Here is a 24,133-nt window from a genome sequence, read left to right on the forward strand (position 1 = left end):
GAGGCTCTCAAAGTGAGTGGATTATTCAGAGTTATATGGGTAGCAGAAAACAACTGATTTCTTTGCCCTTTGTCAGAAGGCACTAATTTTACTTTCTACGAGTCACTCGGGTCGATCAGAACCTTTCTTTTGATCTCGATCGCCCCTCATTTGGCAGCTTGGTAACCTAATGGTAGGTGACAGAGTAGAATTTGTTCTTTTAAACTTTAACAAATAACTTCAAATGAAAAATTATATTTACAATTGTGAATATACAAACATCGTACAATCATTTTTTTAAAATAAATAAATACAAAATTTATATAAAAAAACTAATTTTTTAATAATAAACTTCACTCTCTTTTAAAATAATTGCATGACACTCTCTACGATTATACGTAGAAATACTCAACTGAAATAGGGCCATCCCATGAAGGAAGCCAATTATGACAACTATATATATTAAAAAGTTGGATGAAATTAATAACACAGCGTATTAGTGAAATAAATATTCCTACTTTCCGTAGGAAAAAGAAAACAAATTAACATTTTTTTTTTCTTTTACTACTGTTGTGGAGAATGTGTAGCAAAACAAAATACAAAATTAAGACTAGGCTGCTCAGAACGAAAATACACATCAATCCTGGAAAAGGATCAAATAAATTGAAAATGAATTATGCAAGACCCAAAAAAAAAAAACCTATTTTAACGGGTTAACAATAATTATTCAAGGCTTACAATACAAAACATGCTTTGGAGCCAAGGTGACCGAGGAGAAAGTGTAGCCACATCGAAAATTCTCGCTCCAATGGCTGGCTGTAAACAAACCCTTTTGACGAGCAATTACAGCAATCACGTCCCAAATATATGTCTATGAACCGGTGAGGTACTGAAAGTTTTAACCACTTCCAGCCATGGTTTGTCTATGATCAACAGGGAATTTTTCGAAAGGTGTCCTATAAATAAAACAGGGTTTCTGAAAGAAAAAAACTCAAAATTTTTTCTAACACCGAGTTTAGTCTCTGTTTGACCATCTCTCAGTATACGTTTCAGTCTCCCTTTGATGGGAGTACTTTGTAAATTTCTTGGTGCCGTATCCTGACCATTTACCAACTCACTTTCATCTCGATCCACGGGCATCCCAAAGTCAATCAAGCACATAGCCCTAAAGCATAAAAAAGATTGAAACTCTCGTCAGATATCACTCAAAATGAGAGCCTCAAAACTCGACACTGCTAAATAAAATGTCTGACACAATGCAAGTAACAAGCACCACGTTTTTTTATCTACCATAAGATTATGATCAAATCACTAAATGACAGCTTTACTTAAAACAAACAATAACGGGACAGAAACAAGGACGCCCAAATTCAATCAGGGAGCATAATTTTCAGCTTTTATATCCACCTTCAGCAATTATTTTCTGAAGTTGATTTCATATCTTGGCTGAAGGAAATAGAAAGTTAACAAAAGACCCCTATATATATCGTAAATAAAACAAATAGCTGCCATTAGAATTATTATGCTGTTCGTCCCCAGGACACTCTCATAAAACCGTCATAATGAAGTGAAATTTGCTTTCACTGTAAAAGGCCATGACCTCAAGCGTGTTTGTTAAATAATACTAGCATGTCCTACTAACATGGATTCACTATTTAATTCATCCTCATTTGGAAGCTTATCAATCAACCATATTAGCTGATGGAATTTTGTGCCAGTATACCTTTTTTATTGTTATCAGACTATCAGTAGACCTTCAAAATTCAATCAGGAAAATTTTTTCCAGTGGATTTTTGCATGCTATAAATGTGCAGTAAAAACATTTCTTCTCAAGAAAGATTGTATACACACATCCATTATTTAACATGTTCATGGGAACAAGTTCACGACTACATGGGGTGTCAATTCTCTAAGCTCTCCGACTTTTAAAGAATAATTCACTAGAATCTGAAGTCCTCGACCAAAAAGATCTAAAAGACTAGTGCAGTTTCTTACAATAATAAACCTGAATATTATTCAATCTGGTTTTACTTTTGAGCTAGAAAAGGAGTGCCAGTTTATATGGTATTAACTGCATTTAATTTTGCTATTAGAACATAATTCAAAATTTCAATTGATTAATCAATTCAATGGTGTGCCTAGTTACTTCACTTTTTGCTGGGTTGAGCTTCTGTTATCTGCTTCAATCACTTTAGCAATTACCCATGTTCTAAGCCCCTGAGAAAACTACACCACAGTAAAATATACAAGAAGAGAGGAGCACCTGGCACTGTAAACAATAATAGATGACGACTTTGATGAGGGCAAGAAAGAAAGCCCAATAACTTCCCCCGGAAACTCTTGGTATCTCTTTGGCAGAATAAATGTGTGTTGCATAGACCATTCTCCCAATTGTCTGGCCTCAACATCAAATGCATAGACCTGATTTGAAGAGGTTGTAATAATAAGCACATTGTTGTTCCTTGGAGGAAAACCACCAGCTGTAACGGAGGCACCATCCAATCTTGAGATGAACCAGTGCTGCCTGTTCCACAGAAACAAAAAAGAGTTTATAGAAAAGAAAACTAACTGCACACAGGCATTCTTAAACGTTGTAGTCCTATGAATAAAGAATGATATGCTTTGGGACACAACAAAATCAGACTTTTTAATCTTCTCTGCCTCATGCCCAATTACACAGGTCCTCCCACAAGCATTCAGTCACGACCATGAATCATATAGAGAGTAAAGATAGTGATGAATTTCTAATACTAGCTAAGAGTCCACAATTAAACATAAAAAGGAATTAAAAAATATGTTTATTCCAATCTTGATATTCCCAAAAAAACACACGAAACATGGTAGCAAACAATTTTTTTTTTTTTTTTATCAGTAGTAGCAAACAAAATCATAACCAGCTACAAAAATTGGATCTTCTTAGGCAGCTGTCCTCCTAAGGTATGACTCTAATGATGCCTATTGCTTGAATAGAAAATAAAATATCAGACAACAAATGCTGGACAAAGTGTTTTTCCGAACCTCAAAATCTCCAGATTAAATATGTATATATCACCAAAGCAGTTGACAGCAGCTAGCCACTGCCCATCAGAGCTTGTAAACATTTTTGTGATAGGAGGTTCACTTGGCTGTAATTGCTCATCATGCAAATTGCGGCATGGTGTGAAGGTGTGCACTAGTTGTGAGCTGCCCACATCCACAACCTGTAACATAAGGAAAAAGGTTGTGAAACATTATTGTTTGTATTTTTTATTTTTTTAGACAAGTAATAAGAAAATTTTATTGACTATGGAGTTTAGATATAAACCAGGGATTTGGAGGCTGAACCTCCACGGTGTGGATTATCATGCCTTTTAGCCTCGTCTTTAATTTAAAAGGGGGTAATTTTTTATAGAGTTTCCTCCAAACTAAGGAGATTCCTCCAAACCCATCTATTAAAGTACCATGTAGGAAGCACTTGTTTTTTAATAAGATAAATAGATTATAGGGTGTGTGAGAAACACACTTTTTTTCATATGATCAAAAAATCTCTAGTAATCCTATTAAAAAAAAGGTGCTTCTCACATGCTCAAGGGACACATGAAAATTTAATAGATCAGTTTGGAGGAAAACCTTTATCCAAAACTTCTCTATTATGACAAGCAATTTTTTTATAGGTAATGAAGAAGTTTTATTCATAAGAGATTATGACAAGCAATTACAAAGAATTCTTATGAAAAAGCAAAAAAAAAAAAAAAATTCAGCAACTGCTCCATTTAGTGTGCTTTGCAGCAAGCATGTCAGGGAGTGATGCATCTTATTTGTTCTTCTGAGGCTCAAAGTTTTTCCCAATAGTTCATGCACATGACATGATAAATTGTAGCTTTCCTCACTTTATAGAGAGATAAATGATGAGTCTTGGGGTTACACCTTACAAAACTGTAAAAAGACTTCTATTTACACTGCTTTGGTAACTCATCCATGTGGGCAGAGGAGCAAAAAGGGAGGTTTTAAATGGCAGTGGTGAAAGTTAAGAATTTGTGTAAAATTTCGGTATTCCCCATAATCTTATATGTTAAATTACAGAAACAACTTTTCAAAACCAGGGGCAAAGCAGTAATGCATGTTCTCCAACTGCAATGGTATGTATACTAGACAGCATAAACCTCAATCCATCAAGAATGATTGACCTAACTTGGTTCACATCAGGTCCTACAAGGTATTGGGCAAGCTGCAAGGCAGGCAAGGGGTACATGTTCTGTGACCACACAAGTTGCTCAAAGGATTTCAGCCGCTAAGATTAAATCCCAAGGAGTCTTAACCACATGGAATATGCCTCGTGAATACACAAAACGGGAACACAATATATATATATATATAAACATGCAGAGGGCATTAAAGCCAAAGGAAAGCTTACATATATCTTTCTATCATGCCCAGCTATCATCAAACGAGAAGAATCAAAACTAAAAACCATTGAATGGGCAAATGGTAGTTTCTGAAGAAGTTGCCTTTTATTAACAGTCCATGTACTTTTCCCAGCTCCAAGCATCTTCAATTCAAATAGGCTGGGTCTCACATGATCAGAATATGCAAAAAGTTCACCCGAATTAGAAATAGAACTGCAAATGATCTTCCGAGATGCCTTAGCCTTAATTCGAGCAAGCAGATCTGTCATTGCAAGGCCGCCAGAAGGACCACAGGCCATGTCAGGAAAGGCAACACTTTTTGTACGTATGGAGAGAATATCTAACCAATGGGAAGCTTGGACTAGAAGTAAGGGCGTTTTATTGAAAACCGTATCATGCACCAACTGAATGGGCACCCTCTGAGGTGCGGGGCTGATATCATGAGGAGAGAACTTGGTGAACTCCTTCACAGAGTACGCAAAAAGCTTTGTGTCGTCACCTGCTGAGATAAGCATTGGAACTCCCATATGGGCCCACTTGTGGTAACTAAATTCAACTGGCTTCTCCTTACGGCGAATTCTTTTCACCTTTTCATCCGGAAACAGTTCTGCCAATTAGAATATTGTAATTTAAGAACTGAGAAACAGCCAAAATGAGTCAAGAATGGGTTACATACGTACATATATTCTTTGCATATAGGATGTGTATGACATAATATTAAGAGAATGTATAACGACATCATTGACAGACCTTCCCTGCTGATAGGAACAGCCAGTGTCAAAGCCCTGACATCATGTGTATGAGCTCTCACATAACCAACATAGGTCCATTTCTTCATCACTATAGAAGAAGCTTTGTCGTCACTAGGCCCCACTGTCTCACTAGAGAGCTTATACAGAATAACCTACAAACAAACAACATTACTAGAGATCAGTTTACCAAGTATATAAAGGCCATAAAGTGGAACAGGAAGAGGGAAAAAGCTGCATAACACAAAAACAGTAAAAGATTTTAAGCCGATGGAACTGTTTCAGAAACCAAAAGATCCCTAGCACAGAATCTCGTGTTGAAAAGCAATCCAAAAGTTGATAATTTTCTCACTTTTTGGGGAAATCATAGCATGTCCCACTGAAAAAACAACATACGGAAGATAATTCCACATTCTGGGTTATTATATCTCCTAAAGAGTTACGAAGAAGTTTTGGGACATGAACATCACCTAGTTTAGAAAGATCCGAAAACAGAGCTTAGACAGACTAGAAACTGAACACCTCAGAACTATTTATGACTGCCTTTACATTTACATAACCTTCCAAGAAAATGGCCATAGACCTTAAGTTTAAAACTACCAGACTAGAGTACTAACTACCAATAGTGGGCTTGGTCAACCAGGTTTAGCAGAGATTGAGCCTCTCAAGTTTCAACTCTCTAACCAACCAACAAAATCTAAGCCAAATGACAATAAAATAGCACAAAAGCAACAGTCAAAAGCTCCTAACTGTTTCATAAAATCCATTCAACACATCACCTCATCTAGCAATTTCTAAAAATCTTACTCTTTCCATATCCCATCAACAATCATATAACTCTCTTGAATATTCAGCACATCATCGCAGTGAAAAAAACCTGACAACTAGCCTTTCTGGTCATGGAAATCAATCTCTACAATGCTTCAGTTTTCATTTGCTTTGCAAAGAATTTTGAAATGTTGACATTTAGTGAAATTAGCTGGCACATTTCATAGGGGAAGTATCATGCAATAACATAATTTTTTGCTTCAATAGCTTCAAATAGAAGATAATGATTCAAACAGTAGTAACAATGTCACATCTCAAGTTAAATGTGGACGAGTAGACTGAACTTGGTATGTGATTTTCTACATTAAATAGGACCAACATCTTGTACCTGACCATCAGAACCAGCAGAGAACACCCTATTATGGCTGGGAGATGCTGCCAGAGCATTCACATCACCTTTATGGAGGGAATGTGCCTGCAAAAGTGTCCCATGCTGACTGTCCCAAAACTGAACACTACCAGTACTGTCTGCACTAACAAGGACCCCACACCTAAAATGTACAACCACTCAACGTCAGCAGTGTAAGTATGCCCATGCCTTAGTAACAAACAAAATGAAACCGCTGCCCATAAGCCACATACAAAAGAATAAAACAAATTTGGCAAAAAGATGCATCTACTTTCACCTCAAAGAGAGTAACGACCATACACAAAGTTCAGGTCTACCACCTGAACCTCCAAGTCCAGCTGTAATCCTATACATCTCAAGACCAGCTTTAGCATCCCAGCATCTTATAAACCTGTGAATGATAGGAAAATCCATCACAGAATGATAGATAATTTTTTTTTATAAGTAGAGTGATAGATAATTTTAATCACAACTATAAGAATGGAAGATTTATCTGAGTTCAGAGAAACTGAAAGTTTGATGGGCAGAGCATGTACAAGACTGGCAATAAAACATGCTGAAGATTACATACATACCCATCACTACTCCCGGAATATATCATATTCGCATCAGGACTCCAAGTCACACTTAAAACACGTCCTGAAAATAATAATACCACAAACAATATCTACAGTCAGGATTGAGAAAATGTAAAAACTATAAATAAATACAAAGGGATCAATGAGATGTTGAGCATATATGGTGAGCAAAAGATATCTCACCACTGACCCTAGGCAATGATTTGGCGTAAATTAATTCATCTGAGTCAGAAATACTGTATATGCGCACACAACCATCGTCACAAGCGATTGCTATACGAGGAAACTCAATAACAGGTTGCTCATGAAGCTCAACTGAGTCAGAATCATCTTCAGCTTCACTCGTTTCATTATCATCCATGCCTAGTCTGTCGCTTAAATACCCATTTTCAATATGCTCAGACGCAGGATTCGTCGCAAGTGCATGATTATCAGAGGGTGCTACAGAAATTTGCCAGATTGAGACTCCAATTGAGTTTAAAACAGTCTGCAAATACAGGAGTTCAGATACATTATCTAATAATTCATCAGAATAATAAACGGTTTAAGCACATCAGAATAATTCCAACTGAAAAGGTCGCAAGCTTGGAAAAATAATTTAATGTACCTATACATAAAAGATATAAAACGTAAGTCATTTTCAGTTCAAAAAATTCAAAATAAGAAGGTAAGTTTTAACTAATAAGAAGGATACCTTCTGCTTCAAATCAAAAAGATCCCACTCCGAAACCGAACCATCAATACTAGACGAAAATAGCCGACCACAGGGCAAGCCTTTTGAACCAGCTCGACACCACAGTAGCGACGAAACCCTCGAATTAGGGTCCCCATGGATGGTCTGCATATAAAACGTATAAATAAGTTATCAATTTCATGAAAACGACATGAACCAATGGGGACAAATTATTTAGGGTACCAGCTGACAGTGCCAGCCGACGGAGCCGGGAGAGACAAGCCAAATCTCGAGTGAACCGTCTTCTCGAGCAGCAGCCACCTGGGAGTCGTCGGCGCTGGTGGCTAGGGCAACTATAGGAGACGGCTTCCAGTCGATTGAGCTGTTCTTGTAAGCCTCGAGCATTTCTGTGGCCAAACACGAAGCCCCCGAAGAAAGTCGAGCGCTATATGTATGGCGGTTTATGAGTGTGATTGGCAGGGAGAAGTGAGGGACATAAGAGAGGAGAGTCGTAGAGCATCACAGAGGCAGTGTGAGTAGTGGGAACAAGGAAAGAAAGAAAGGAAAGGAAGGCGACGTCTAGGTATTAGGAGGTGTGTTAGGTTTTTGAGGGTTTAAGGCCTTAAACGCGGCGTTCGTTTGTATTTGACCCGGATATTATTGGGCCAGTTTTGGGTGGTGTTTACCGTATTTTAGACTATCGGGTCAGGTGCAAGTCTTAGAAGTCTATACTAGTTTTTACTTTGAGTAACAGCCGACAAATATAAGCAGGATGTAAACGGTTATACAGAATGAATAAAAAAAAGTTATAAAAATAATTTTTTTCATGTGAATCTCATATTAATTCACTTTTTTCAAAGTGACTGCACGCCGCTTGCACAACCACGACTGCAAATATCATTTCTCTTTTACTTTATACATATAAATTTTTCTTTTTCAATTTGGTAAAGGGTATAAGTTGTCAAAATTTTTTTTTTTAATAATCCTAGAATATTGGTTATCAATTAATTCGATACATTTATGATAAGGTTTCATTGTCCTAAATGTTAGAGCCAAAAACAGGTCATGCTGTTTTAATTTTTATGTAAAATTTGTATAAGTGTTTCTTTATTGTAATAATTTTGCGTACGATCATTTTTGGATACTTTTTATAGATTTTACTAATGTGATTGGTTGCATTATTCTTTTTAATATAAAATAACTATTTTAACCAATAATATTAGTGGAGTGCATAAAGAATACGTAAAAATGACTGTATATAACATAACTCTTTTTATTATATATTTTAGCTTATTCAAAGTTATTCATATGACCAAATTTGATCTACAATGTCTTAATTAATTCATATAACCAAGTTTTGGTATGCTTAGAAGACGTGATTGTGAATCGTATACATTTAAGGGACACTATAGTTGATTGTTTTAAAGTTTATAAAGGAGATTTCCACTCTTCAAAAAAAACAATAAAGGGGATTTCCACTTTGAATATCTCTAGACCCACATTCATGAAAGGCGGGAACATAAACGGATAACTGGATTGAAAATGCATGATTTTTGGCGGCTTCAAGAATCAAAACGCCACAAACGATTCTACTAGTGCTTGAGGCTCATGTGACAATGTGATCAAGATGATGGGTGGGGGCAAATATTGATGACTTGAGGCTAAGGATTCCAACCATGACCATGTGTAGTGGTTAGAGGCGAGAAACCGTAGGAGCGGGAGCTCACGCATGAGTCTTTTTTATTACAGTTCCGTTAATCAAGGGGCGAGGAATCTCTTGATGCAATGCATGAGATGATGTGAAGGCGACAAATCAAACCTATTCCGACCTAAACAGAAATGAAAGCGCAACTCTAAGAGAGAGAGAGAGAGAGAGAGAGAGAGAGATTGCGGATTATCGTTCTCTATATATATGGGGACTACTACATTTACGAGCAGTTCCTTTTCCTTTGTGTTTGTACTCTGGTAGTCACTGTCGCTAAAAGTTTATCATCATAATACAAAGTCTCAGGAACACGTACTTTGACGAGTATCAGCGATCATTCGACCACCAGGAGGGTCTGAATTCTCAGCAACTTTCTCCGTTTCCATTTCCATCACATCTTCTTCTTCTTCCACTTTCTCAACTTTAATTTTCTGCCCGCATAAACATGAAACAGTTTTAATGGATGTCGTGACTAATTCGTAAGGTTCTGCTTGGCCCTTCAAAATTTTCATCTCAAACATAAAATTCTCATCTCATCATTACAACTTTTTCAAATTCTCATACAAAATATAATAAACAATTTAATTTTTTTCTAACTTTTTCAAATCCCAATACAATAATAATATTAAAATATAATATTTAATATTTAATCTTAAAACTCAAAATTCTTATCTGAGAATTCTCAGTGGCCAAGCAGTTATACTCAAGGGATCATATTCAGCATTTCAATAAAAACAACTAATGCTTGAGGCCACAAACGATTTTTGGCGGCTTCAAGAATCAAAACGCCACAAACGATTCTACTAGTGCTTGAGGCTCATGTGACAATGTGATCAAGATGATGGGTGGGGGTAAATATTGATGACTTGAGGCCAAGGATTCCAACCATGACTATATGTAGTAGTTAGAGGTGAGAAACTGTAGGAGCGGGAGCTCACGCATGAGTCTTTTTTATTACAGTGCTTAATGGAACTGAATAATCAAGAGGAATCTCTTGATGCAATGCATGAGATGACGGGAAGGCGACAAATCAAACCTATTTCGACCTAAACAGAAATGAAAGCGCAACTCTGAGAGAGAGAGAGAGAGAGAGAGAGAGAGAGAGAGAGAGAGAGAGAGAGAGATTGCTGATTATCGTTCTCTATATATATAAGGGAGAAGTTCCTTTTCCTTTGTGTTTGTACTCTGGTAGTCACTGTCGCTAAAAGTTTATCATCATAATACAAAGTTTCAGGAACACGTACTTTGACGAGTATCAGCAATCATTCGACCACCAGGAGGGTCTGAATTCTCAGCAACTTTCTCCATTTCCATTTCCATGACCTCTTCTTCTTCTTCCACTTTCTCAACTTTCATTTTCTGCCCGCATAAACATGAAACAGTTTTAGTGGATGTTGTGACTAATTCGTAAGACTAACTCAAGGGATCATATTCAGCATTTCAATAAAAACAACTAAAGAAAATCATTCAAATAAACTATATTCAAACCCATTTTAAATTCATAACTTCACAATGGCTCGCGGGAAAAAATGCTTCACCATGGCACCAAATATATATAAACTGCCTTCTTGGCAATAAAATAAGAGAAACACCACTTACCTTTGTCGCCACTGGCGTGTCCCTTGTCATATGTGCAAACATGTTTTTATAGAGCTTCGAGTCTCTCCTGTTGCTGTCAGCTTGAAGTTGTTTCAAATTCTTCTGAATCAACTTCACCTCCCTGGAGAAAGAACCACAGATCACTTGACTGAATATATTATTTCTAAGTGCCCGCTAAGCAGACTGAAACCCTCAGTTACCTGTTCTGAGGATCAGTCCCAAGAGCTCTCTTGATATCTAATTCAGCAGCGAACAAATCTTCAGTTTCCATATAGGCTTGTGCCCGCCTATATAAAGCTTTCACATTGTGGGACTCAACATCTAGCACCTAGTGGAGATCAGAATTTATAACATGAGATATGTTTCCTGATGTTACACCGCTTTGTATTTCCTGCGGGTGGTCATGCTATGTCCAATCTATATGGTTACTATAAAGATAATCTATCGGCAGAATAATGCGCACATCAAAGCATTTATTTTTAGGGGCATTACCATTATTTGACTGGAAAAAATGAAGAGAAATAATACTATCAATAAATTCCTTCTGTGGGAAATAATGGGAATGCTTTTGTAACATCATGTCCCCTACTGTGTGCCCGTTGACAAATCGTGATAATGACAGTTGCAGAAGAAACAATTTCAAAACTAGAACCAAGCCCCATAGAGATCACGAGGCAAATAAGTATTTAGATTAGCAAACTTTGGATCACCAACGTCTCGTTTGAAGAACAGCATTGTTAATCCACCAATTAAAACATTTTGAATTTCCTTCAGAGATCTCATTAATTGAATCCTGTCGGCGGTGCATTTAGACACTTGGCATGGACCTCCCTGTATCACTTTGCTAATCGCTTTTTAATATTTTGCATGATCCTTATCATAGGGTTTTCTTTTATTATCTTCTGCCAGTTGATGGTTTTCTCCATCTGGCAAAAAGTTTTCAAGGGATCCAATGCTTTACTTCTAAGTGTTCTCTCCCCCACCCCCAGAATATGTTTCTTCTTCTAGAATCTACCTTGGAACATAACATGATTGCTCCTTGAAAGTCATTTAGTTTGAGGCTACATGCTGCAGCATTCAACCAGCAAGACACCCGCAATTGTTTAGCAAGCTTTTGCTCATCATCCCCAAAGGATTCGTCGTCACTAATGTGTTCTGCAGCCTGACAAAACACAACAAAGCAACTCAAAAATTTGAAGCTTATCAAATGAACACTCGATTTAGAAACGCACACAAAGCCATGCACATATTGGATTACCTTGTCATATTTTTTCCCTGCTCGATGATACTTCCCCTTTTGAAACAGTATATTGCCTTCTTCTTTCCTTCTCCTAGCTGCCTCAATCTTCTCACTGTTACTCATTTCCCATTGTGCTTTTTCCTTTTTGCCAAAGAGAAGTAGAAACTAATTAGTAGCTAGCAAGATGAATCATAGAACCAAGTGGAAGGATTTGGATATTAAGTCGAGTAGCATACACTCGGATTAGAGTAGGAGCAGCTTCCAAAGAAAAGCATAAAAAAGACATCATCAAAACCTTGTTTTTCTTTTCTTTTCTTCTTTTTCTTTATCACGTGTCTCAAGTCCTAAATGCTTTTTTTGATGAATATCCCAAGTCCTAAATGCTAAGATAGAAACATTGTTCGCCTTGGTTATATTTTTCTCTAATTGATGAATTCAAATAATCCCACAATCTGCAAACTTCAGACTGCTAGATACATCTCATTTTCAAGTATACAATTTCATCACAGTGATTGTTACCTTCATAAGTTCTAGTACTTCAACTTCATACACTACATTTGAAGCTGGTGGAACTACAGCAAGATCCCGCCTTGCTTCACTGCTTCCAAATCCAAAATCAGGATGTATAGTCAATATTGCTCGCTCTCCCTTCTTCATTGTTGCCACTGCTCGGTCGAGACCAGAGACCACTTGTTCTATAGACAACACAAGGTGAAGGCTACTCAAAGTACTTATGGTTCCCTTCATTATAATCGAACAAACAAATACCTAACATAAAGAAGATATCAAGATAGTTCAGGAATAAAAATGACCTTCATCAGTTATAAATTCCAAAGGCTTCTCTCCATCAATTCCTTTCTTCTCAAATACGGTCCCATCTTCTAGCCTAGCCATATAGCTAACTGCAAAAGTTGGGAGTGATTATAATAGTATAATATATAAAATTATGACCTTACAGGTCCATGTATCAAAACACTCGCTTAACTTGACATTCACAAGATTAAATATTTTTTATGCCACCTGTGTGTCGAATGATAAAGTAAATTTTTTTTATAAGTAAGAAGAAGTTTTCTTAGAAAAGAATGTATAGGCAAAGCTCATGTACACAGGATAAAGTAAAAAATTAATTTAAAGTTGATATATTTTTTTGTTTTATCTGATGTTCTTTATCACAATAAACAAAGATTTTTTTATAAAGAATTTTAGGTATCAAAGAATGCCTCTTAAGTTAAATTTTATTTGGATAGTATCATCATACTTATAAAGCCCTTGATATTCTAAATCTACTTCAGATCCAAGTTTAAAATATTGCTAAAAAAAAAAATGATGTGCACATCAGTGTACTTACTAGTAACAGTTGCGCCTTCATTAGCAACGAGAGCACCTTCACCTTCTTTTAAAATCTTCTTAAGTACTTTAAAATCACCAGTAACATCAATAACAGGCTTGAAAGATACCAACTCAATATCAATGTTCAGCAAAGAACTATGGGGGATCATATGAACCCCATTGCTTGCATCCCTCCCCTCCTCTACAGAGGCATCTGCATAAGATTTTTAAGATAAGACTTTTTACCAAGAACAGGACCCTTGAAATTAAAAGTTAGGAAACAAGAAAGTTCAAGAAAAATTAAACTAACTTAATCTATTTGTCGTTAAGGGTGGAGAGAGGGGTTAAAAACAATTCAAGAAAATACCTATAGCTAAAAAAAATTTTATCAGTCAAATACCTAGCTAAAATAACAAAAAAAAAAAGACAAAAGAAGAGAGGATTTTTGATAGCTTTTGCAAAATGCATGACAAGGATCATCAAACCCAACACCACAAAACAAGATCAAAGAACTCACCCTTGGCAAAAATGTACATATCTTTGAATGTCAAAGTGTGAGCTACTATTAAGATCTGAGGTGATCACTTCTCGATGAGGAAGGTTAGTCATATTGGTGGATATTGGACCGGAATTGTGACTTCTTAATTTGGATAAGGATTTTTGAAGCATGTCATTACTTTCTCGTTCCACTAAATATTCTATTTTTCATGACCTACACTCAACCATAAGTGAACAAATTTTTTAAATTTATTAATGTTGTTTGCATTGAGTAGGTGGGAGTGTGATGGACAACTCAGGCTTCACACTTTAGACTATGAAAGTGAACAAGAGGAGACAGATCATTCTCAACACACCAATTCAAAACTTCAGACTAGTAACAAGAGCCAAGTTTTAATGTATATATTTGCAAAAGTGTAGCCATTCATGATTTCTATTTCATTATTCCTTGCCTCTCAACACAATTATAACACTAAGGGCTTTTTGCGAAATGAGATGATCTCATCTCAAAACTTCTCATAATTTCATTCCCAAACATCAATCAAACACAAACACTTTTTAACTTTAAATCTTCAACTTTTTCATCTAATCATTACAATTTTCCCAAACTTCCAAACAAAACACAAAAAACAATATTACTTTTTAAATTTCAAAACAAAATTAATATTAAAAAATTAGATTCTAACAATATTTTAACTTTATAATATTTTTATTCAAAATTTTTCTCTCTTTTCCTAAAACCAATAAAACATCTTAACTCAAACCATTTCACTACTATTCACAAGTCGTTTCACTACTATTCATAGAATTCTTATTTCATCCCACTTCCCAAATGAGCCCAAAAAGAACACCCTTTGTTTGTCTTGGCAATCTCGAAAATAATACAGTAGGTTCTAACATGGCAGGCTGATGACATGGATGCAAAAACATACACTGAGGTTGAACAACTAATTTGACCTTCTCTCCTCTTTTCATTGTCTTTATTGCTTCTGGCAATGCTGGACAAAGATGACCTGCAAGAAATATAACAAATAATCGCCCTGAATATGCAGACAAAGAGAACAATTGTTATCCATTCCCTCATTGCTACCAAGAAGATTACCATCTTTTACATAAAATTCAACTCCTTCTTCAGGTGTTTCTGCAACAATAGTACCATCATCCAGCGCCACTCGGTACTTCACTGGAATCAACAAGGAAAGAAAACCCTTAAACAAAATCGAATACCATATGTACCCACAATAAGAATCAGAAACATAAAACACAACATTGACACATTTCTCATGTTTTTTTTTTTCCTAAATGCTCACTAAAAGCAAACAAAAAAAATTACAGAATAAGCCGATCTAGTACCGAGAACTTCGTCCAGATCACCGGGTCCCAGATTCCCCTCTCCTTTCTCCATTATTTTCTTGATAATTCCGCCGTCTTTTCTAACATCCACCACCGTGATCCACGAGACTAGTTGGACTTCAAACCGAACGACCGAAGATGGCGGAATGATGCCGTTGCCCGCATCTCCGTAGGCTAATTCAGGAGGCAATGTGAACAACGCGGTCTCCCCCTTCTTCATTGTAATTATTCCATGGTCCAGTCCACTAACCACTTGACCTATCAAGCCCCTTCATTAACTAGTAAAATCAACCTAAATTAAACAGAAACTTGAATATAGCAAAAATAAGCAAATAATCAACGACGGACCTTGACCAAGCTTTATAGTTATGGGCTCGTCTCTTTGTCTAGTGGATTCGAACGTAGTACCATCAAGTAAAGTACCAACGCAATGAACTGCGTGTTTGATTGAACAGTCATTCCCATCAACAAATACAATTATTTTCTTATTTTTAACAAAAAAAAATGGAAATGATTAGTCTTAGGATTAAAACGTTCAAAAAATCTGAGTGATTAGAGCGTACCAGTGACTTCATCGCCGAGGTCAGGGGTCTCCCATCCTTGGCCTTGGTTGAGGAGCTTCTTCTTGATGCCGGAGCTACTAAGCTCACGCTCTTCACCGACCTTTAGAGGGGGGGCCGATTCGATCTCTTCCCCGGGTTCTTCATCTAGGTCGTCGCCGCCTTCGATGTTCGAAACGTTCGTCGCCTTCTCTGTATCCATGGTGGGACCAGACAATGGATCGATCTGGACATCCCAGGCTGCGGTAGTACAGAAGCGCGACCATACGGATGAGATTAATAATGGTGAGATTATGTGCGGGATGGTAATTCGATTCTAGAGACGGTGCGCCACGTCGTCGCCACGGTGTCCATGTAAAATTTCTTATTTCCACGTTGTCCAGGGTGCCTTGTTAATCAGGTTATGCTGTTTTTCAACTGGCTAACTAGATGATGCGGAAAATGTAACTTTTTGGATATTTTGATGGTCCCTACGACTCTGACAAGGACTTTATTACATATAATCGTCACATACAGTCGGCTGTATGGAATAAATAAAAAAAAATTATAAAATTTTTTTTATATTTAAGGGAACTTACATGAATTATAAAAAGTTATAAAAATAATTTTTTTTTTCATGTAAGTCCCGTATTAATTTTTTTTTTACAGCCGACTGCACGCCGACTGCATCTGCCGACTGCAAAAAGTATTTCTCTTCCGACAATTGGCCCGACCGAGGCTTTTAGACTATTGGACACATATAAGTAACAAAATTTTTAACTATAATCATTTTTATATATTCTTATATATATACTAGGTAGGAGTAATGTATAAAGCACGTTTGTCTAATTTTATGAAATGATTATTTGTAAAAAATAATATATATTTTATAAAAATTATTAATGTCACTTAATAATTTAAGGCATATTGAAGAAAATAAAAAAATTAGTTCAAAATATCATATAATCCAATACATGTTTATAACATCTATAATTTTAGTAAAGATGTATACGAAAAATTTAATAAAAGTCTAACACAAACGGTAGTTCAAAATATGTGTCGTTTGATGTTTGTATTATAATTCATCAATTTATGTCATCTTGTAGACAATCAATAGAGACAATATTGAAATTCTTATTTTGCTGTTGGTTGAGTCGATTAGGGATAACATAAAGTTAAAACATAATCTTTTTATAAAATTTGTGGTATAATATTTTCTATATATAGCATATATATAAATCATAAAATATATTTTGAAATTGTTAGCCGAATTTACTCTTTCTTGATTAGCTCAAGGATCACGGCCTTTGTCACGTGCCTATCATAGCAAGCCCACGTATGGAATATGACTTAGCGGAAGCTACGTCCTACTACCATGGAAAAAAAAAACACTTTGATTAAACATACTTGTATTATATATTATATGAGATTTTTAAATTTGGAATACTCAATAATCTGAGTTAATGAAACGTATAATATATGTATATTATACTTAAGAATTCACGTCTTATGCACCTAATACACGTGTATATGTTAAGGAGAAAGAGAAAAATATAATAACTAATCTTTAATTACTTATTATTATATAAACTATTAAGTATTATAATTATTGAGATTAATAAATTATATAACAATATTGAATGCTATATTTCTCAACATTTATGTCTTCATTTTATGTGCCAAACCGTTAAAACAAACGGTGTTAACTTTAACGGAAAAACAAGAAAAACCGTTAAAACAAGATTTTCCGTTTCATACACACTTTTTATATATAGAAGATATATATATTATTAACGTAATTATTATATATTAAAAAAATTTAATACAGTCAATTATATTAATAAAATATATAAAAATAATTGTACGTAAGATTATTTTTATAAAAATAATCTTTTTATTAAGAAAAAAATAATCTTTTACTATATTCTTAAGTAAAACTTATATATTTAAAATTTATATCTATCATCATTTGGACAAACCGTCCATCCACGTTCTTTTATAGTAATTCATATTTTAATCATTATTTTTATATTGACATTAAATAATTAATAAGAAAATTTTAGATGAAAAACAACAAACAATAGGCATCGTGTTCAGCCGATCAAATATTGATAATAAAAATATACAAAAAGAAAATTATGATTAAAAAAATGAGAAATCTTGGAAGACTTCAATGTATTATGTATGGTATGGTTAAAGAGTGAGATGGCTACGAACCCACCATCCTCCAATAAAATTCAATAAGCCACTCGTCGTTATGCTGATAAGGAAAAAAGTAAAAAGAAACGCCAAAAACAAAACTCCATGTGCATATTCATGACTTCCCAAAGTTGACGGCACTTTTAGCCTTAAAATTAACGAAGTTACGAAATTACAATCCGTTCATCTTTCTATGCAAAGATTGCAAACAACAAAAGAAATCAAACCAACCAAATGAAAGAGTAATTCCCCCCATATGCATCCCTGACAATCCACAGCAAGGCTGTCTTCGAAAGGTCTTCACAACGGCGACGCTTTTCTGTTCGTGACAGCATAGCTTCTGCTTCTGGGATACAACAAATCCGCCTTCCGGCCCTTCCCGCTCACGCCGACTTCTTCAAAATCACAGGGCCCGTCTTCATCTATCCTGCCCATTCCAACGCTACAGGACTTGGGCAAACCCTTGGATCCCCCGGCCTGCTGCTTCATAATCATCTCCATGTCAATCCTTTCGATCAAAGTCCTAACAGAGGCAGCTCTGATAAGCTCTCGCAATTCTTCATCGTTGTTGGACCTCGTCGAGCTGACGCTGAAGCTCTTCGGTAACGCGGTCGGGCCGCCCGTACTCTGGCCGTACCTGACTCCTGTAGCGCAGTCCGTGATGCTCCGGACGTAAACGTCTCTCGCTTTGCCCAAGATCCTAATGGGTGTAGTTATGAACCGCACGAACTTGTTTTGGTTTCCCTTGCTTCTCATTTTTCGCTAGCTTCTTAGCGAGGAGAAGATGAAAGCTAAAGAAAGATTGGTGACAATAACAATCAAAGCCTAGAGTGAAAACGAAATTCAGTAATGAAAAACCTGAAGATTGCAGAGCGACGATTCAAGACTTAAAACGACAAAATTAAGGTTTAAATTTAACCAGTGAGTTGGGCTAATGATCAGTTACAAGAGGAAAACGTTCTCGATAAATCTAGAGAGGGAGGAAGTGGCTGTTGAGGATGGATTTGGGTGTTGGAGATCGGTTTTGTAGAGGAAAGGAAGAAGAAGCAGTAGGATTGAATATAAGCAGGTAGGTGTGAAATCAAGAACAGAGCAGGGTAGGATTGGACTTTTTCTTCGGGGCACGCCGTATTAGAAATACCAGAGATGAGAACGAGCTTACAATTGCTGTGTGCTTGCAAGATATCTGATATTATCTATTATCTACTAAAAAAAAAAAAAAAACATGATTGTTTTGACTTTGACATGTCACAATAAGTTTTTGCTCTCATCCCGTTGGTTGAGTCACCACTCCTCTACGTAACCTGCTCTTTTGTTTTTGTATTCTTCGGCGTTTTTCCTGCTATCTTTATCTCTTACCAATTTTTTAAATTTTTATATAAAATATAATAAATAAATAATTTTTTTATTTTTAAAAAATATATATATATTTTATTCAACTTTCATCTCATTTTATCTATATAAATAAATAAAACCTTCTTCCTCTTAATAAGGGTTAATTAAATAATTTTAAAATTTATGACAATGATATTTTGAATTGGAGTGATGATGTCCACAATTTTAATTAAATTTTTCATACACATTTTTTATAAAAGATTTATTATAAAAAAATTTAAAAAAATTATCTTTTTCAATAGATTCTAATTTTCTACCACCAACTTACGGGAGATTAGTATATTTAAGACTTGTACATAATATTACTCTTTAAAATAATTAAATTAATATATATAGAGTTTGATCAAAATAAATCCAGTGGACAATGAATTATAGTGTATATATTAAAAATAATGATTGTTTAAGATATAAAATTGTTGATCAATAGTGATTTTTACGTGTAATTTAAAAAGAAAATGGTATATGGTGCCTTGACTATAAAAAATAAAATTGTCCTAAGTTTTAAATAATTCCCTCGATCATTAGAGATTACTTGTTAGATCAGTTTTGTTGAAATATTAGTTCAAAAGCCAACCTTCGCCGCAAAATATTTGTGTGAACTATATACAGTACGATATAAATAGGACTTTCAGTCAAAAATATACTAAGCATTTAACGTATATTTACATCTTCTGTCCCAACCAATTAGATTGAGCTCAATACGTATTAATCAAGATATATTGTATTAAAAAGTACGGGTGTACAGGAATAGAGTAAACAGGCTAGAAACCGATTAGATCGGTTGTCAAAGCACAGAACCAGTCGGCCGGCAATAAAAAATTAACAAAACTGACGTCAACTGATTCGGTCTCTATTTGATTCAATAAAAAACCGCTGAACCGGTTAATCGGTTTTACCATGTTTTTTTTTTTTTTTTTCATTTTATACTTATGCAAAAGCGGCATCCTTTTCAACTTGGTCTTTAAAAAATAAAAAATAAAAAATAAAACACCCCTGCCCTACCCTTGCCCCTTCCGTCCCTCTTCCTCAATTTCAGTTTTCATCCTCTCTCTCTCTCCCATCACCACCCATTTCCCTTTCTCCTTCCAAACTCCTCCAGCGATGGTGCAACCACAACACATGCAATAGGGGAGCGACCCCCTCCCCTCTTCCTTCACGCTGCTCAAAGCTTGGCCTAAGATCTCTCCTCTGAGTCTCTATTGTTTACCAATTTGCTTTCATGCCCAGGCCAGCTTTCTCGTTCTCCTAATCCTCTCATCTTAATTTGTTATGTATTTGTTATTTTGTTATAGATTTTTAAAAATTTGTTGTATTTTGGTTGATTTGATTAGAAATTTTAAAATTGTGATGTGAAATTTTAAGGATGGTTACCGACCAACGAACTTATCGTGGAACCGATCAGTATCAACTGTAAGAAACCACCGGTTTTCTTTGTCCCTACTGGCCGATTTTGGTTAGCACCACCTCGTTTATAAGTTATCGGTGCGATTGTGTCGATTTTGAGGCCTATTAAAAAGAGTTTTTATGCTCATCATTCTTACATCATGTACTTATTAAGAAATAAAATAAAATAAAAATAAAAACAGATGCGTGATATATATAGAGATAATGAATAGAATTTGTCTATTAGAAAATATTTACACACTCTTATTTACAAGAATAATAATAATGATAATAGTCTCTCCAAAATATATTTCAATAAAAATATTTAGTCTTTCAAAAATTAAAAATATATATATTTTAGACATAAAGGAATTTTGTATAAATAAACTTATTTACTGATATGACTTAATATAATACATTATATTATAAAATTAAAATTATCTCAAAATAGATTTATCAAATATAATTACGTCAATTTGTAAATAACAGTTTTCTATTTTAATTTGTTATCAGGCTTAGTTTAGATATATAAATATTAAACAGTTTCATCTCATTTCATCATTATAATTTTTTTAATTTTTATATAAAATAAAATAAATAATTCAATCTTTTTAAATTTTAAAATAATAATGATATTAAAAAATAATATTTTATTTAATTTTTATTTAAAATTCTCTCATTTTATCTTAGTGTCCAACTGCACGTTAAGCTGGCAAGCTGCATCTGCCACGAAGCCGACGGCAGGCTAGCAGCAGACAAGCCACCACAACTCAACATGTTGATAATTTTGCGAAGAAAAACTGTAGGCGCCCCTCGCATTTTTCTACTTTTCTAGGATTAGGCCCAGACGTTTCTAGTCACTGCTAAACGGTTACCATCAATAGTCATTTTTCAAACTCCAAGTTGCCGACTTGCCGTGGCATACATTAATTAAAATCACGCTACTAATATTTGCGAAAAGTCGCATGTCAAAATACGGCGATAAACACAACATTCAAGTATGAATAATAATACACGTTCGCAAAATGCTCATACTTTTGGGCACGGAAAATTATGTTATTTTGATTAGTCGCGTTCGGTATCGAAAACAAAGGTATAGAAGAAAGTAGAAAGGGTCAGATGTTTCTCTACTTCTTTGATAATTTGGTATCGATCTCATCATTTATTTCATTACTGTAATTATAATCTGAATGTTTTGGTATCGTTTAGTCAATGCAATGTTTTTTCTGCGTTTTCAATAACAGCGTGTCCAACTTGTGTATGGGTTTGACAACTAATTTGAATGATAAGCATGCCAGCATTCTCAGCTCGTGGCATTGGGCGTTGAAATCCCAGACTCTGTATTGGCTGCTACTGCTATAATTCATTTAAATTGAATAAAATAGTCAATTATGACTCGAACCTACCAGCAGCCGTGCAAACATTATTGTTATAAAAAAGTAGTAGGAACGCAAAATAAACGATTTTTGTTTATATATATATATTAATATATACTATAACAGAATCAACGTGCAAAATACGTTTGTCTAATTAAGTGAAATGATTATTTTAAAAAAATAATATATATTTTATTAATAATATATATTTGGACATAATGATAGTTAAGTAGAGTACAATAATTACATGTTTGCATAGATTAGAAGATAAAAATATTAGTTCAAAATATAACATAAAAAAAAAAGAGGCATCGCCCAGCATGAATTATACATTTAATAACTGGAGGAGCATAATATATAAGAAGATGCACAGCATTAGGATTATGTTTAACAAAGAATGAAACAAAGTATAATTGCTTAAAAAAGAGAGGAAAAAATGAAATTAATGGTCCAACAAAATGAATTGTAATTTAAAGAAAATTCCCATTTCTCATTAACTTTTCCATTTTTTTTTTTCCTGAAATGAAGGTCAACAGAACTCCAATCAAATACCAAGGCAATCAGTTTATTTAAATTGTAAAACTAAATAGGCAGCCACTCTACTGTTTAAATCCAAACAATAAAACAAGGACAAAAGAACTAACAACCCGAGATATCATGGCCTTTAAGGACAATTAAAGATCCAACAGCTGATAAGAGATAGACTGATTAACCTTGTACACATGAATCTTGCAATTATGAGGTGTGTGCAAAGAATGACATAAACCATCCTTAGTAATTGTAGAGGTCACTAAAATTAAATATTAGCTTTTTATGGGAAGGATTTGATTGCAGAAGATTAGGGAACACCATATCAAGGTGATTTATCATATAAATAAGAATGACTATTAATCACACTTGTGTACGGATATAAGTCATATTCAAATAATAACCAACTTACACCAACAAGTAACCGCAGCTGCTAAAAAATAGCCGTCCATGAGGATCAAATTATCAATTCCCAGTAACTCTACCCCTCGGGGTGACTTCTGGTATTTCATCCAGGGCTTACATCTGTCAACTGCACATTCGGGGCAGTACCAATCACCCTCTGGCCAAAGATCACTACTAATTCCTGGATACTTTGAATGGTAAGCAGAAGGACAACCGTCACAATATATTAAGTTTCCATCCATCTTACAAAGGCAACATTCATCACTATTCCAATCAGTGGTGTCCTTAACAATCTCTTCTATCAAGCAAGAGCCCACAGAAACATCTACTGTAACTCTCCTTTTCTCGCAAACATCAAGGTTCATACTTCGATCGAAAACCATGTTAGGCTTAGCCACCAACGATCTTCTACTAAGCTCGGACCTTATAGCTTCCACTTCAATCATATCATCAGACAGACACCGAAGTACCTCGACCTTCACAGAAGCAGGTTGTTTGTAGTAGTCAGTTCTGAATAGTTTTAAGGGACTGATATCAAATCCAGGTTTCAATTATGAACCATGGATCAATAGGTACTCAGCCATAAAAATGGGCCATGGATCAGTAGGTACTCAATTAGCTTCACTTTTGCATTTCAAGCACAATTATGATTGTAAGATGGTTTGTTTCTCTACTCCTCGATTGGTCATAAGCACGTTATGGTTTCTTTCTTTCATTGTCATAAAGATGGCTAGTAAAGATACTTTCCAAAATTTGATGGCATGAAGAAAAAAATTATCTCACGATTAATAAACCACACTACTCAAGATGACCCGGGGAGCACTGAAAAAATAGTCTTTTATTCCTATGTTGCTCTCACGTTTTTAATCTAACACATACTACAAATCGAGTTTGTCATTATAAAATAAACCATCAACATCTTTTTCTAATTGTTGTACAGAAGACTTAGAAGGTATATGGGATGTTAGATGATCACAAAGAGCAAGCCACCCTTGAATTAATGAGCCTCCAAAAAACTCATTTTAGAGTAACTTGTGTCCTTT

At 35.1% G+C, this 24,133-nt stretch overlaps 3 protein-coding genes across 6 annotated transcripts; all 3 read right to left on the bottom strand.

Annotated features, from left to right (window-relative positions):
• Nucleotides 1–475: 475 nt before the first annotated feature.
• On the bottom strand, nt 476–8,156 carry LOC122318362 (WD repeat-containing protein PCN). The gene is made up of 11 exons (XM_043135642.1): nt 7,785–8,156; nt 7,563–7,706; nt 7,052–7,355; nt 6,866–6,929; nt 6,568–6,681; nt 6,270–6,432; nt 5,115–5,268; nt 4,373–4,971; nt 2,998–3,179; nt 2,243–2,503; nt 476–1,144 (listed from the first exon to the last, which is right to left on the bottom strand). Exons 1-11 carry the CDS (start codon nt 7,944–7,946, stop codon nt 832–834), a joined length of 2,460 nt encoding a protein of 819 aa, XP_042991576.1. The 5' UTR covers nt 7,947–8,156; the 3' UTR covers nt 476–831.
• Nucleotides 8,157–9,428: 1,272 nt separating this feature from the next.
• LOC122318363 (70 kDa peptidyl-prolyl isomerase-like) lies at nt 9,429–16,097 on the bottom strand. 4 transcript variants are annotated; one of them, XM_043135644.1, is made up of 14 exons: nt 15,829–16,097; nt 15,614–15,700; nt 15,266–15,523; nt 15,015–15,095; nt 14,845–14,925; nt 13,434–13,628; nt 12,898–12,987; nt 12,605–12,780; nt 12,104–12,226; nt 11,861–12,007; nt 11,046–11,173; nt 10,846–10,966; nt 10,491–10,605; nt 9,429–9,677 (listed from the first exon to the last, which is right to left on the bottom strand). In XM_043135644.1, the coding sequence occupies exons 1-14, from the start codon at nt 16,025–16,027 to the stop codon at nt 9,670–9,672; spliced, it is 1,809 nt and encodes a 602-aa protein (XP_042991578.1). In that variant the 5' UTR covers nt 16,028–16,097; the 3' UTR covers nt 9,429–9,669. The 4 variants fall into 4 exon arrangements, with proteins under 4 accessions (XP_042991578.1, XP_042991577.1, XP_042991579.1 ...); XM_043135643.1 differs by lacking the exon at nt 9,429–9,677 and having other exon boundaries at nt 10,371–10,605; XM_043135645.1 differs by lacking the exon at nt 9,429–9,677 and having other exon boundaries at nt 10,371–10,605; nt 15,614–15,749; nt 15,829–15,981.
• A 1,998-nt stretch (nt 16,098–18,095) lies between these two features.
• LOC122318013 lies at nt 18,096–19,177 on the bottom strand. Its single transcript, XM_043135131.1, has one exon. It carries the CDS (start codon nt 18,757–18,759, stop codon nt 18,304–18,306), a length of 456 nt encoding a protein of 151 aa, XP_042991065.1. The 5' UTR covers nt 18,760–19,177; the 3' UTR covers nt 18,096–18,303.
• Nucleotides 19,178–24,133: the final 4,956 nt, after the last annotated feature.

The sequence above is a fragment of the Carya illinoinensis genome, chromosome 8 (assembly GCF_018687715.1).
Source record: "Carya illinoinensis cultivar Pawnee chromosome 8, C.illinoinensisPawnee_v1, whole genome shotgun sequence".
NCBI classification, from domain to species: domain Eukaryota; kingdom Viridiplantae; phylum Streptophyta; class Magnoliopsida; order Fagales; family Juglandaceae; genus Carya; species Carya illinoinensis.

Coding starts and splice junctions, on each gene's coding strand:
- LOC122318362 (XM_043135642.1), bottom strand. CDS start 7,946: ATGCTCGAGGCTTACAAGAACAGCTCAATCGACTGGAAGCCGTCTCCT. Junction 7,356..7,562: donor TTTTTGATTTGAAGCAGAAG/GTATCCTTCTTA, acceptor CTGTATTTGCAG/ACTGTTTTAAACTCAATTGG. Junction 6,930..7,051: donor ATCATTGCCTAGGGTCAGTG/GTGAGATATCTT, acceptor TATTATTTTCAG/GACGTGTTTTAAGTGTGACT.
- LOC122318363 (XM_043135643.1), bottom strand. CDS start 16,027: ATGGATACAGAGAAGGCGACGAACGTTTCGAACATCGAAGGCGGCGAC. Junction 15,096..15,265: donor TGATCTGGACGAAGTTCTCG/GTACTAGATCGG, acceptor TGTTGATTCCAG/TGAAGTACCGAGTGGCGCTG. Junction 12,227..12,604: donor AAGTACTAGAACTTATGAAG/GTAACAATCACT, acceptor TTTGGCAAAAAG/GAAAAAGCACAATGGGAAAT.
- LOC122318013 (XM_043135131.1), bottom strand. CDS start 18,759: ATGAGAAGCAAGGGAAACCAAAACAAGTTCGTGCGGTTCATAACTACA.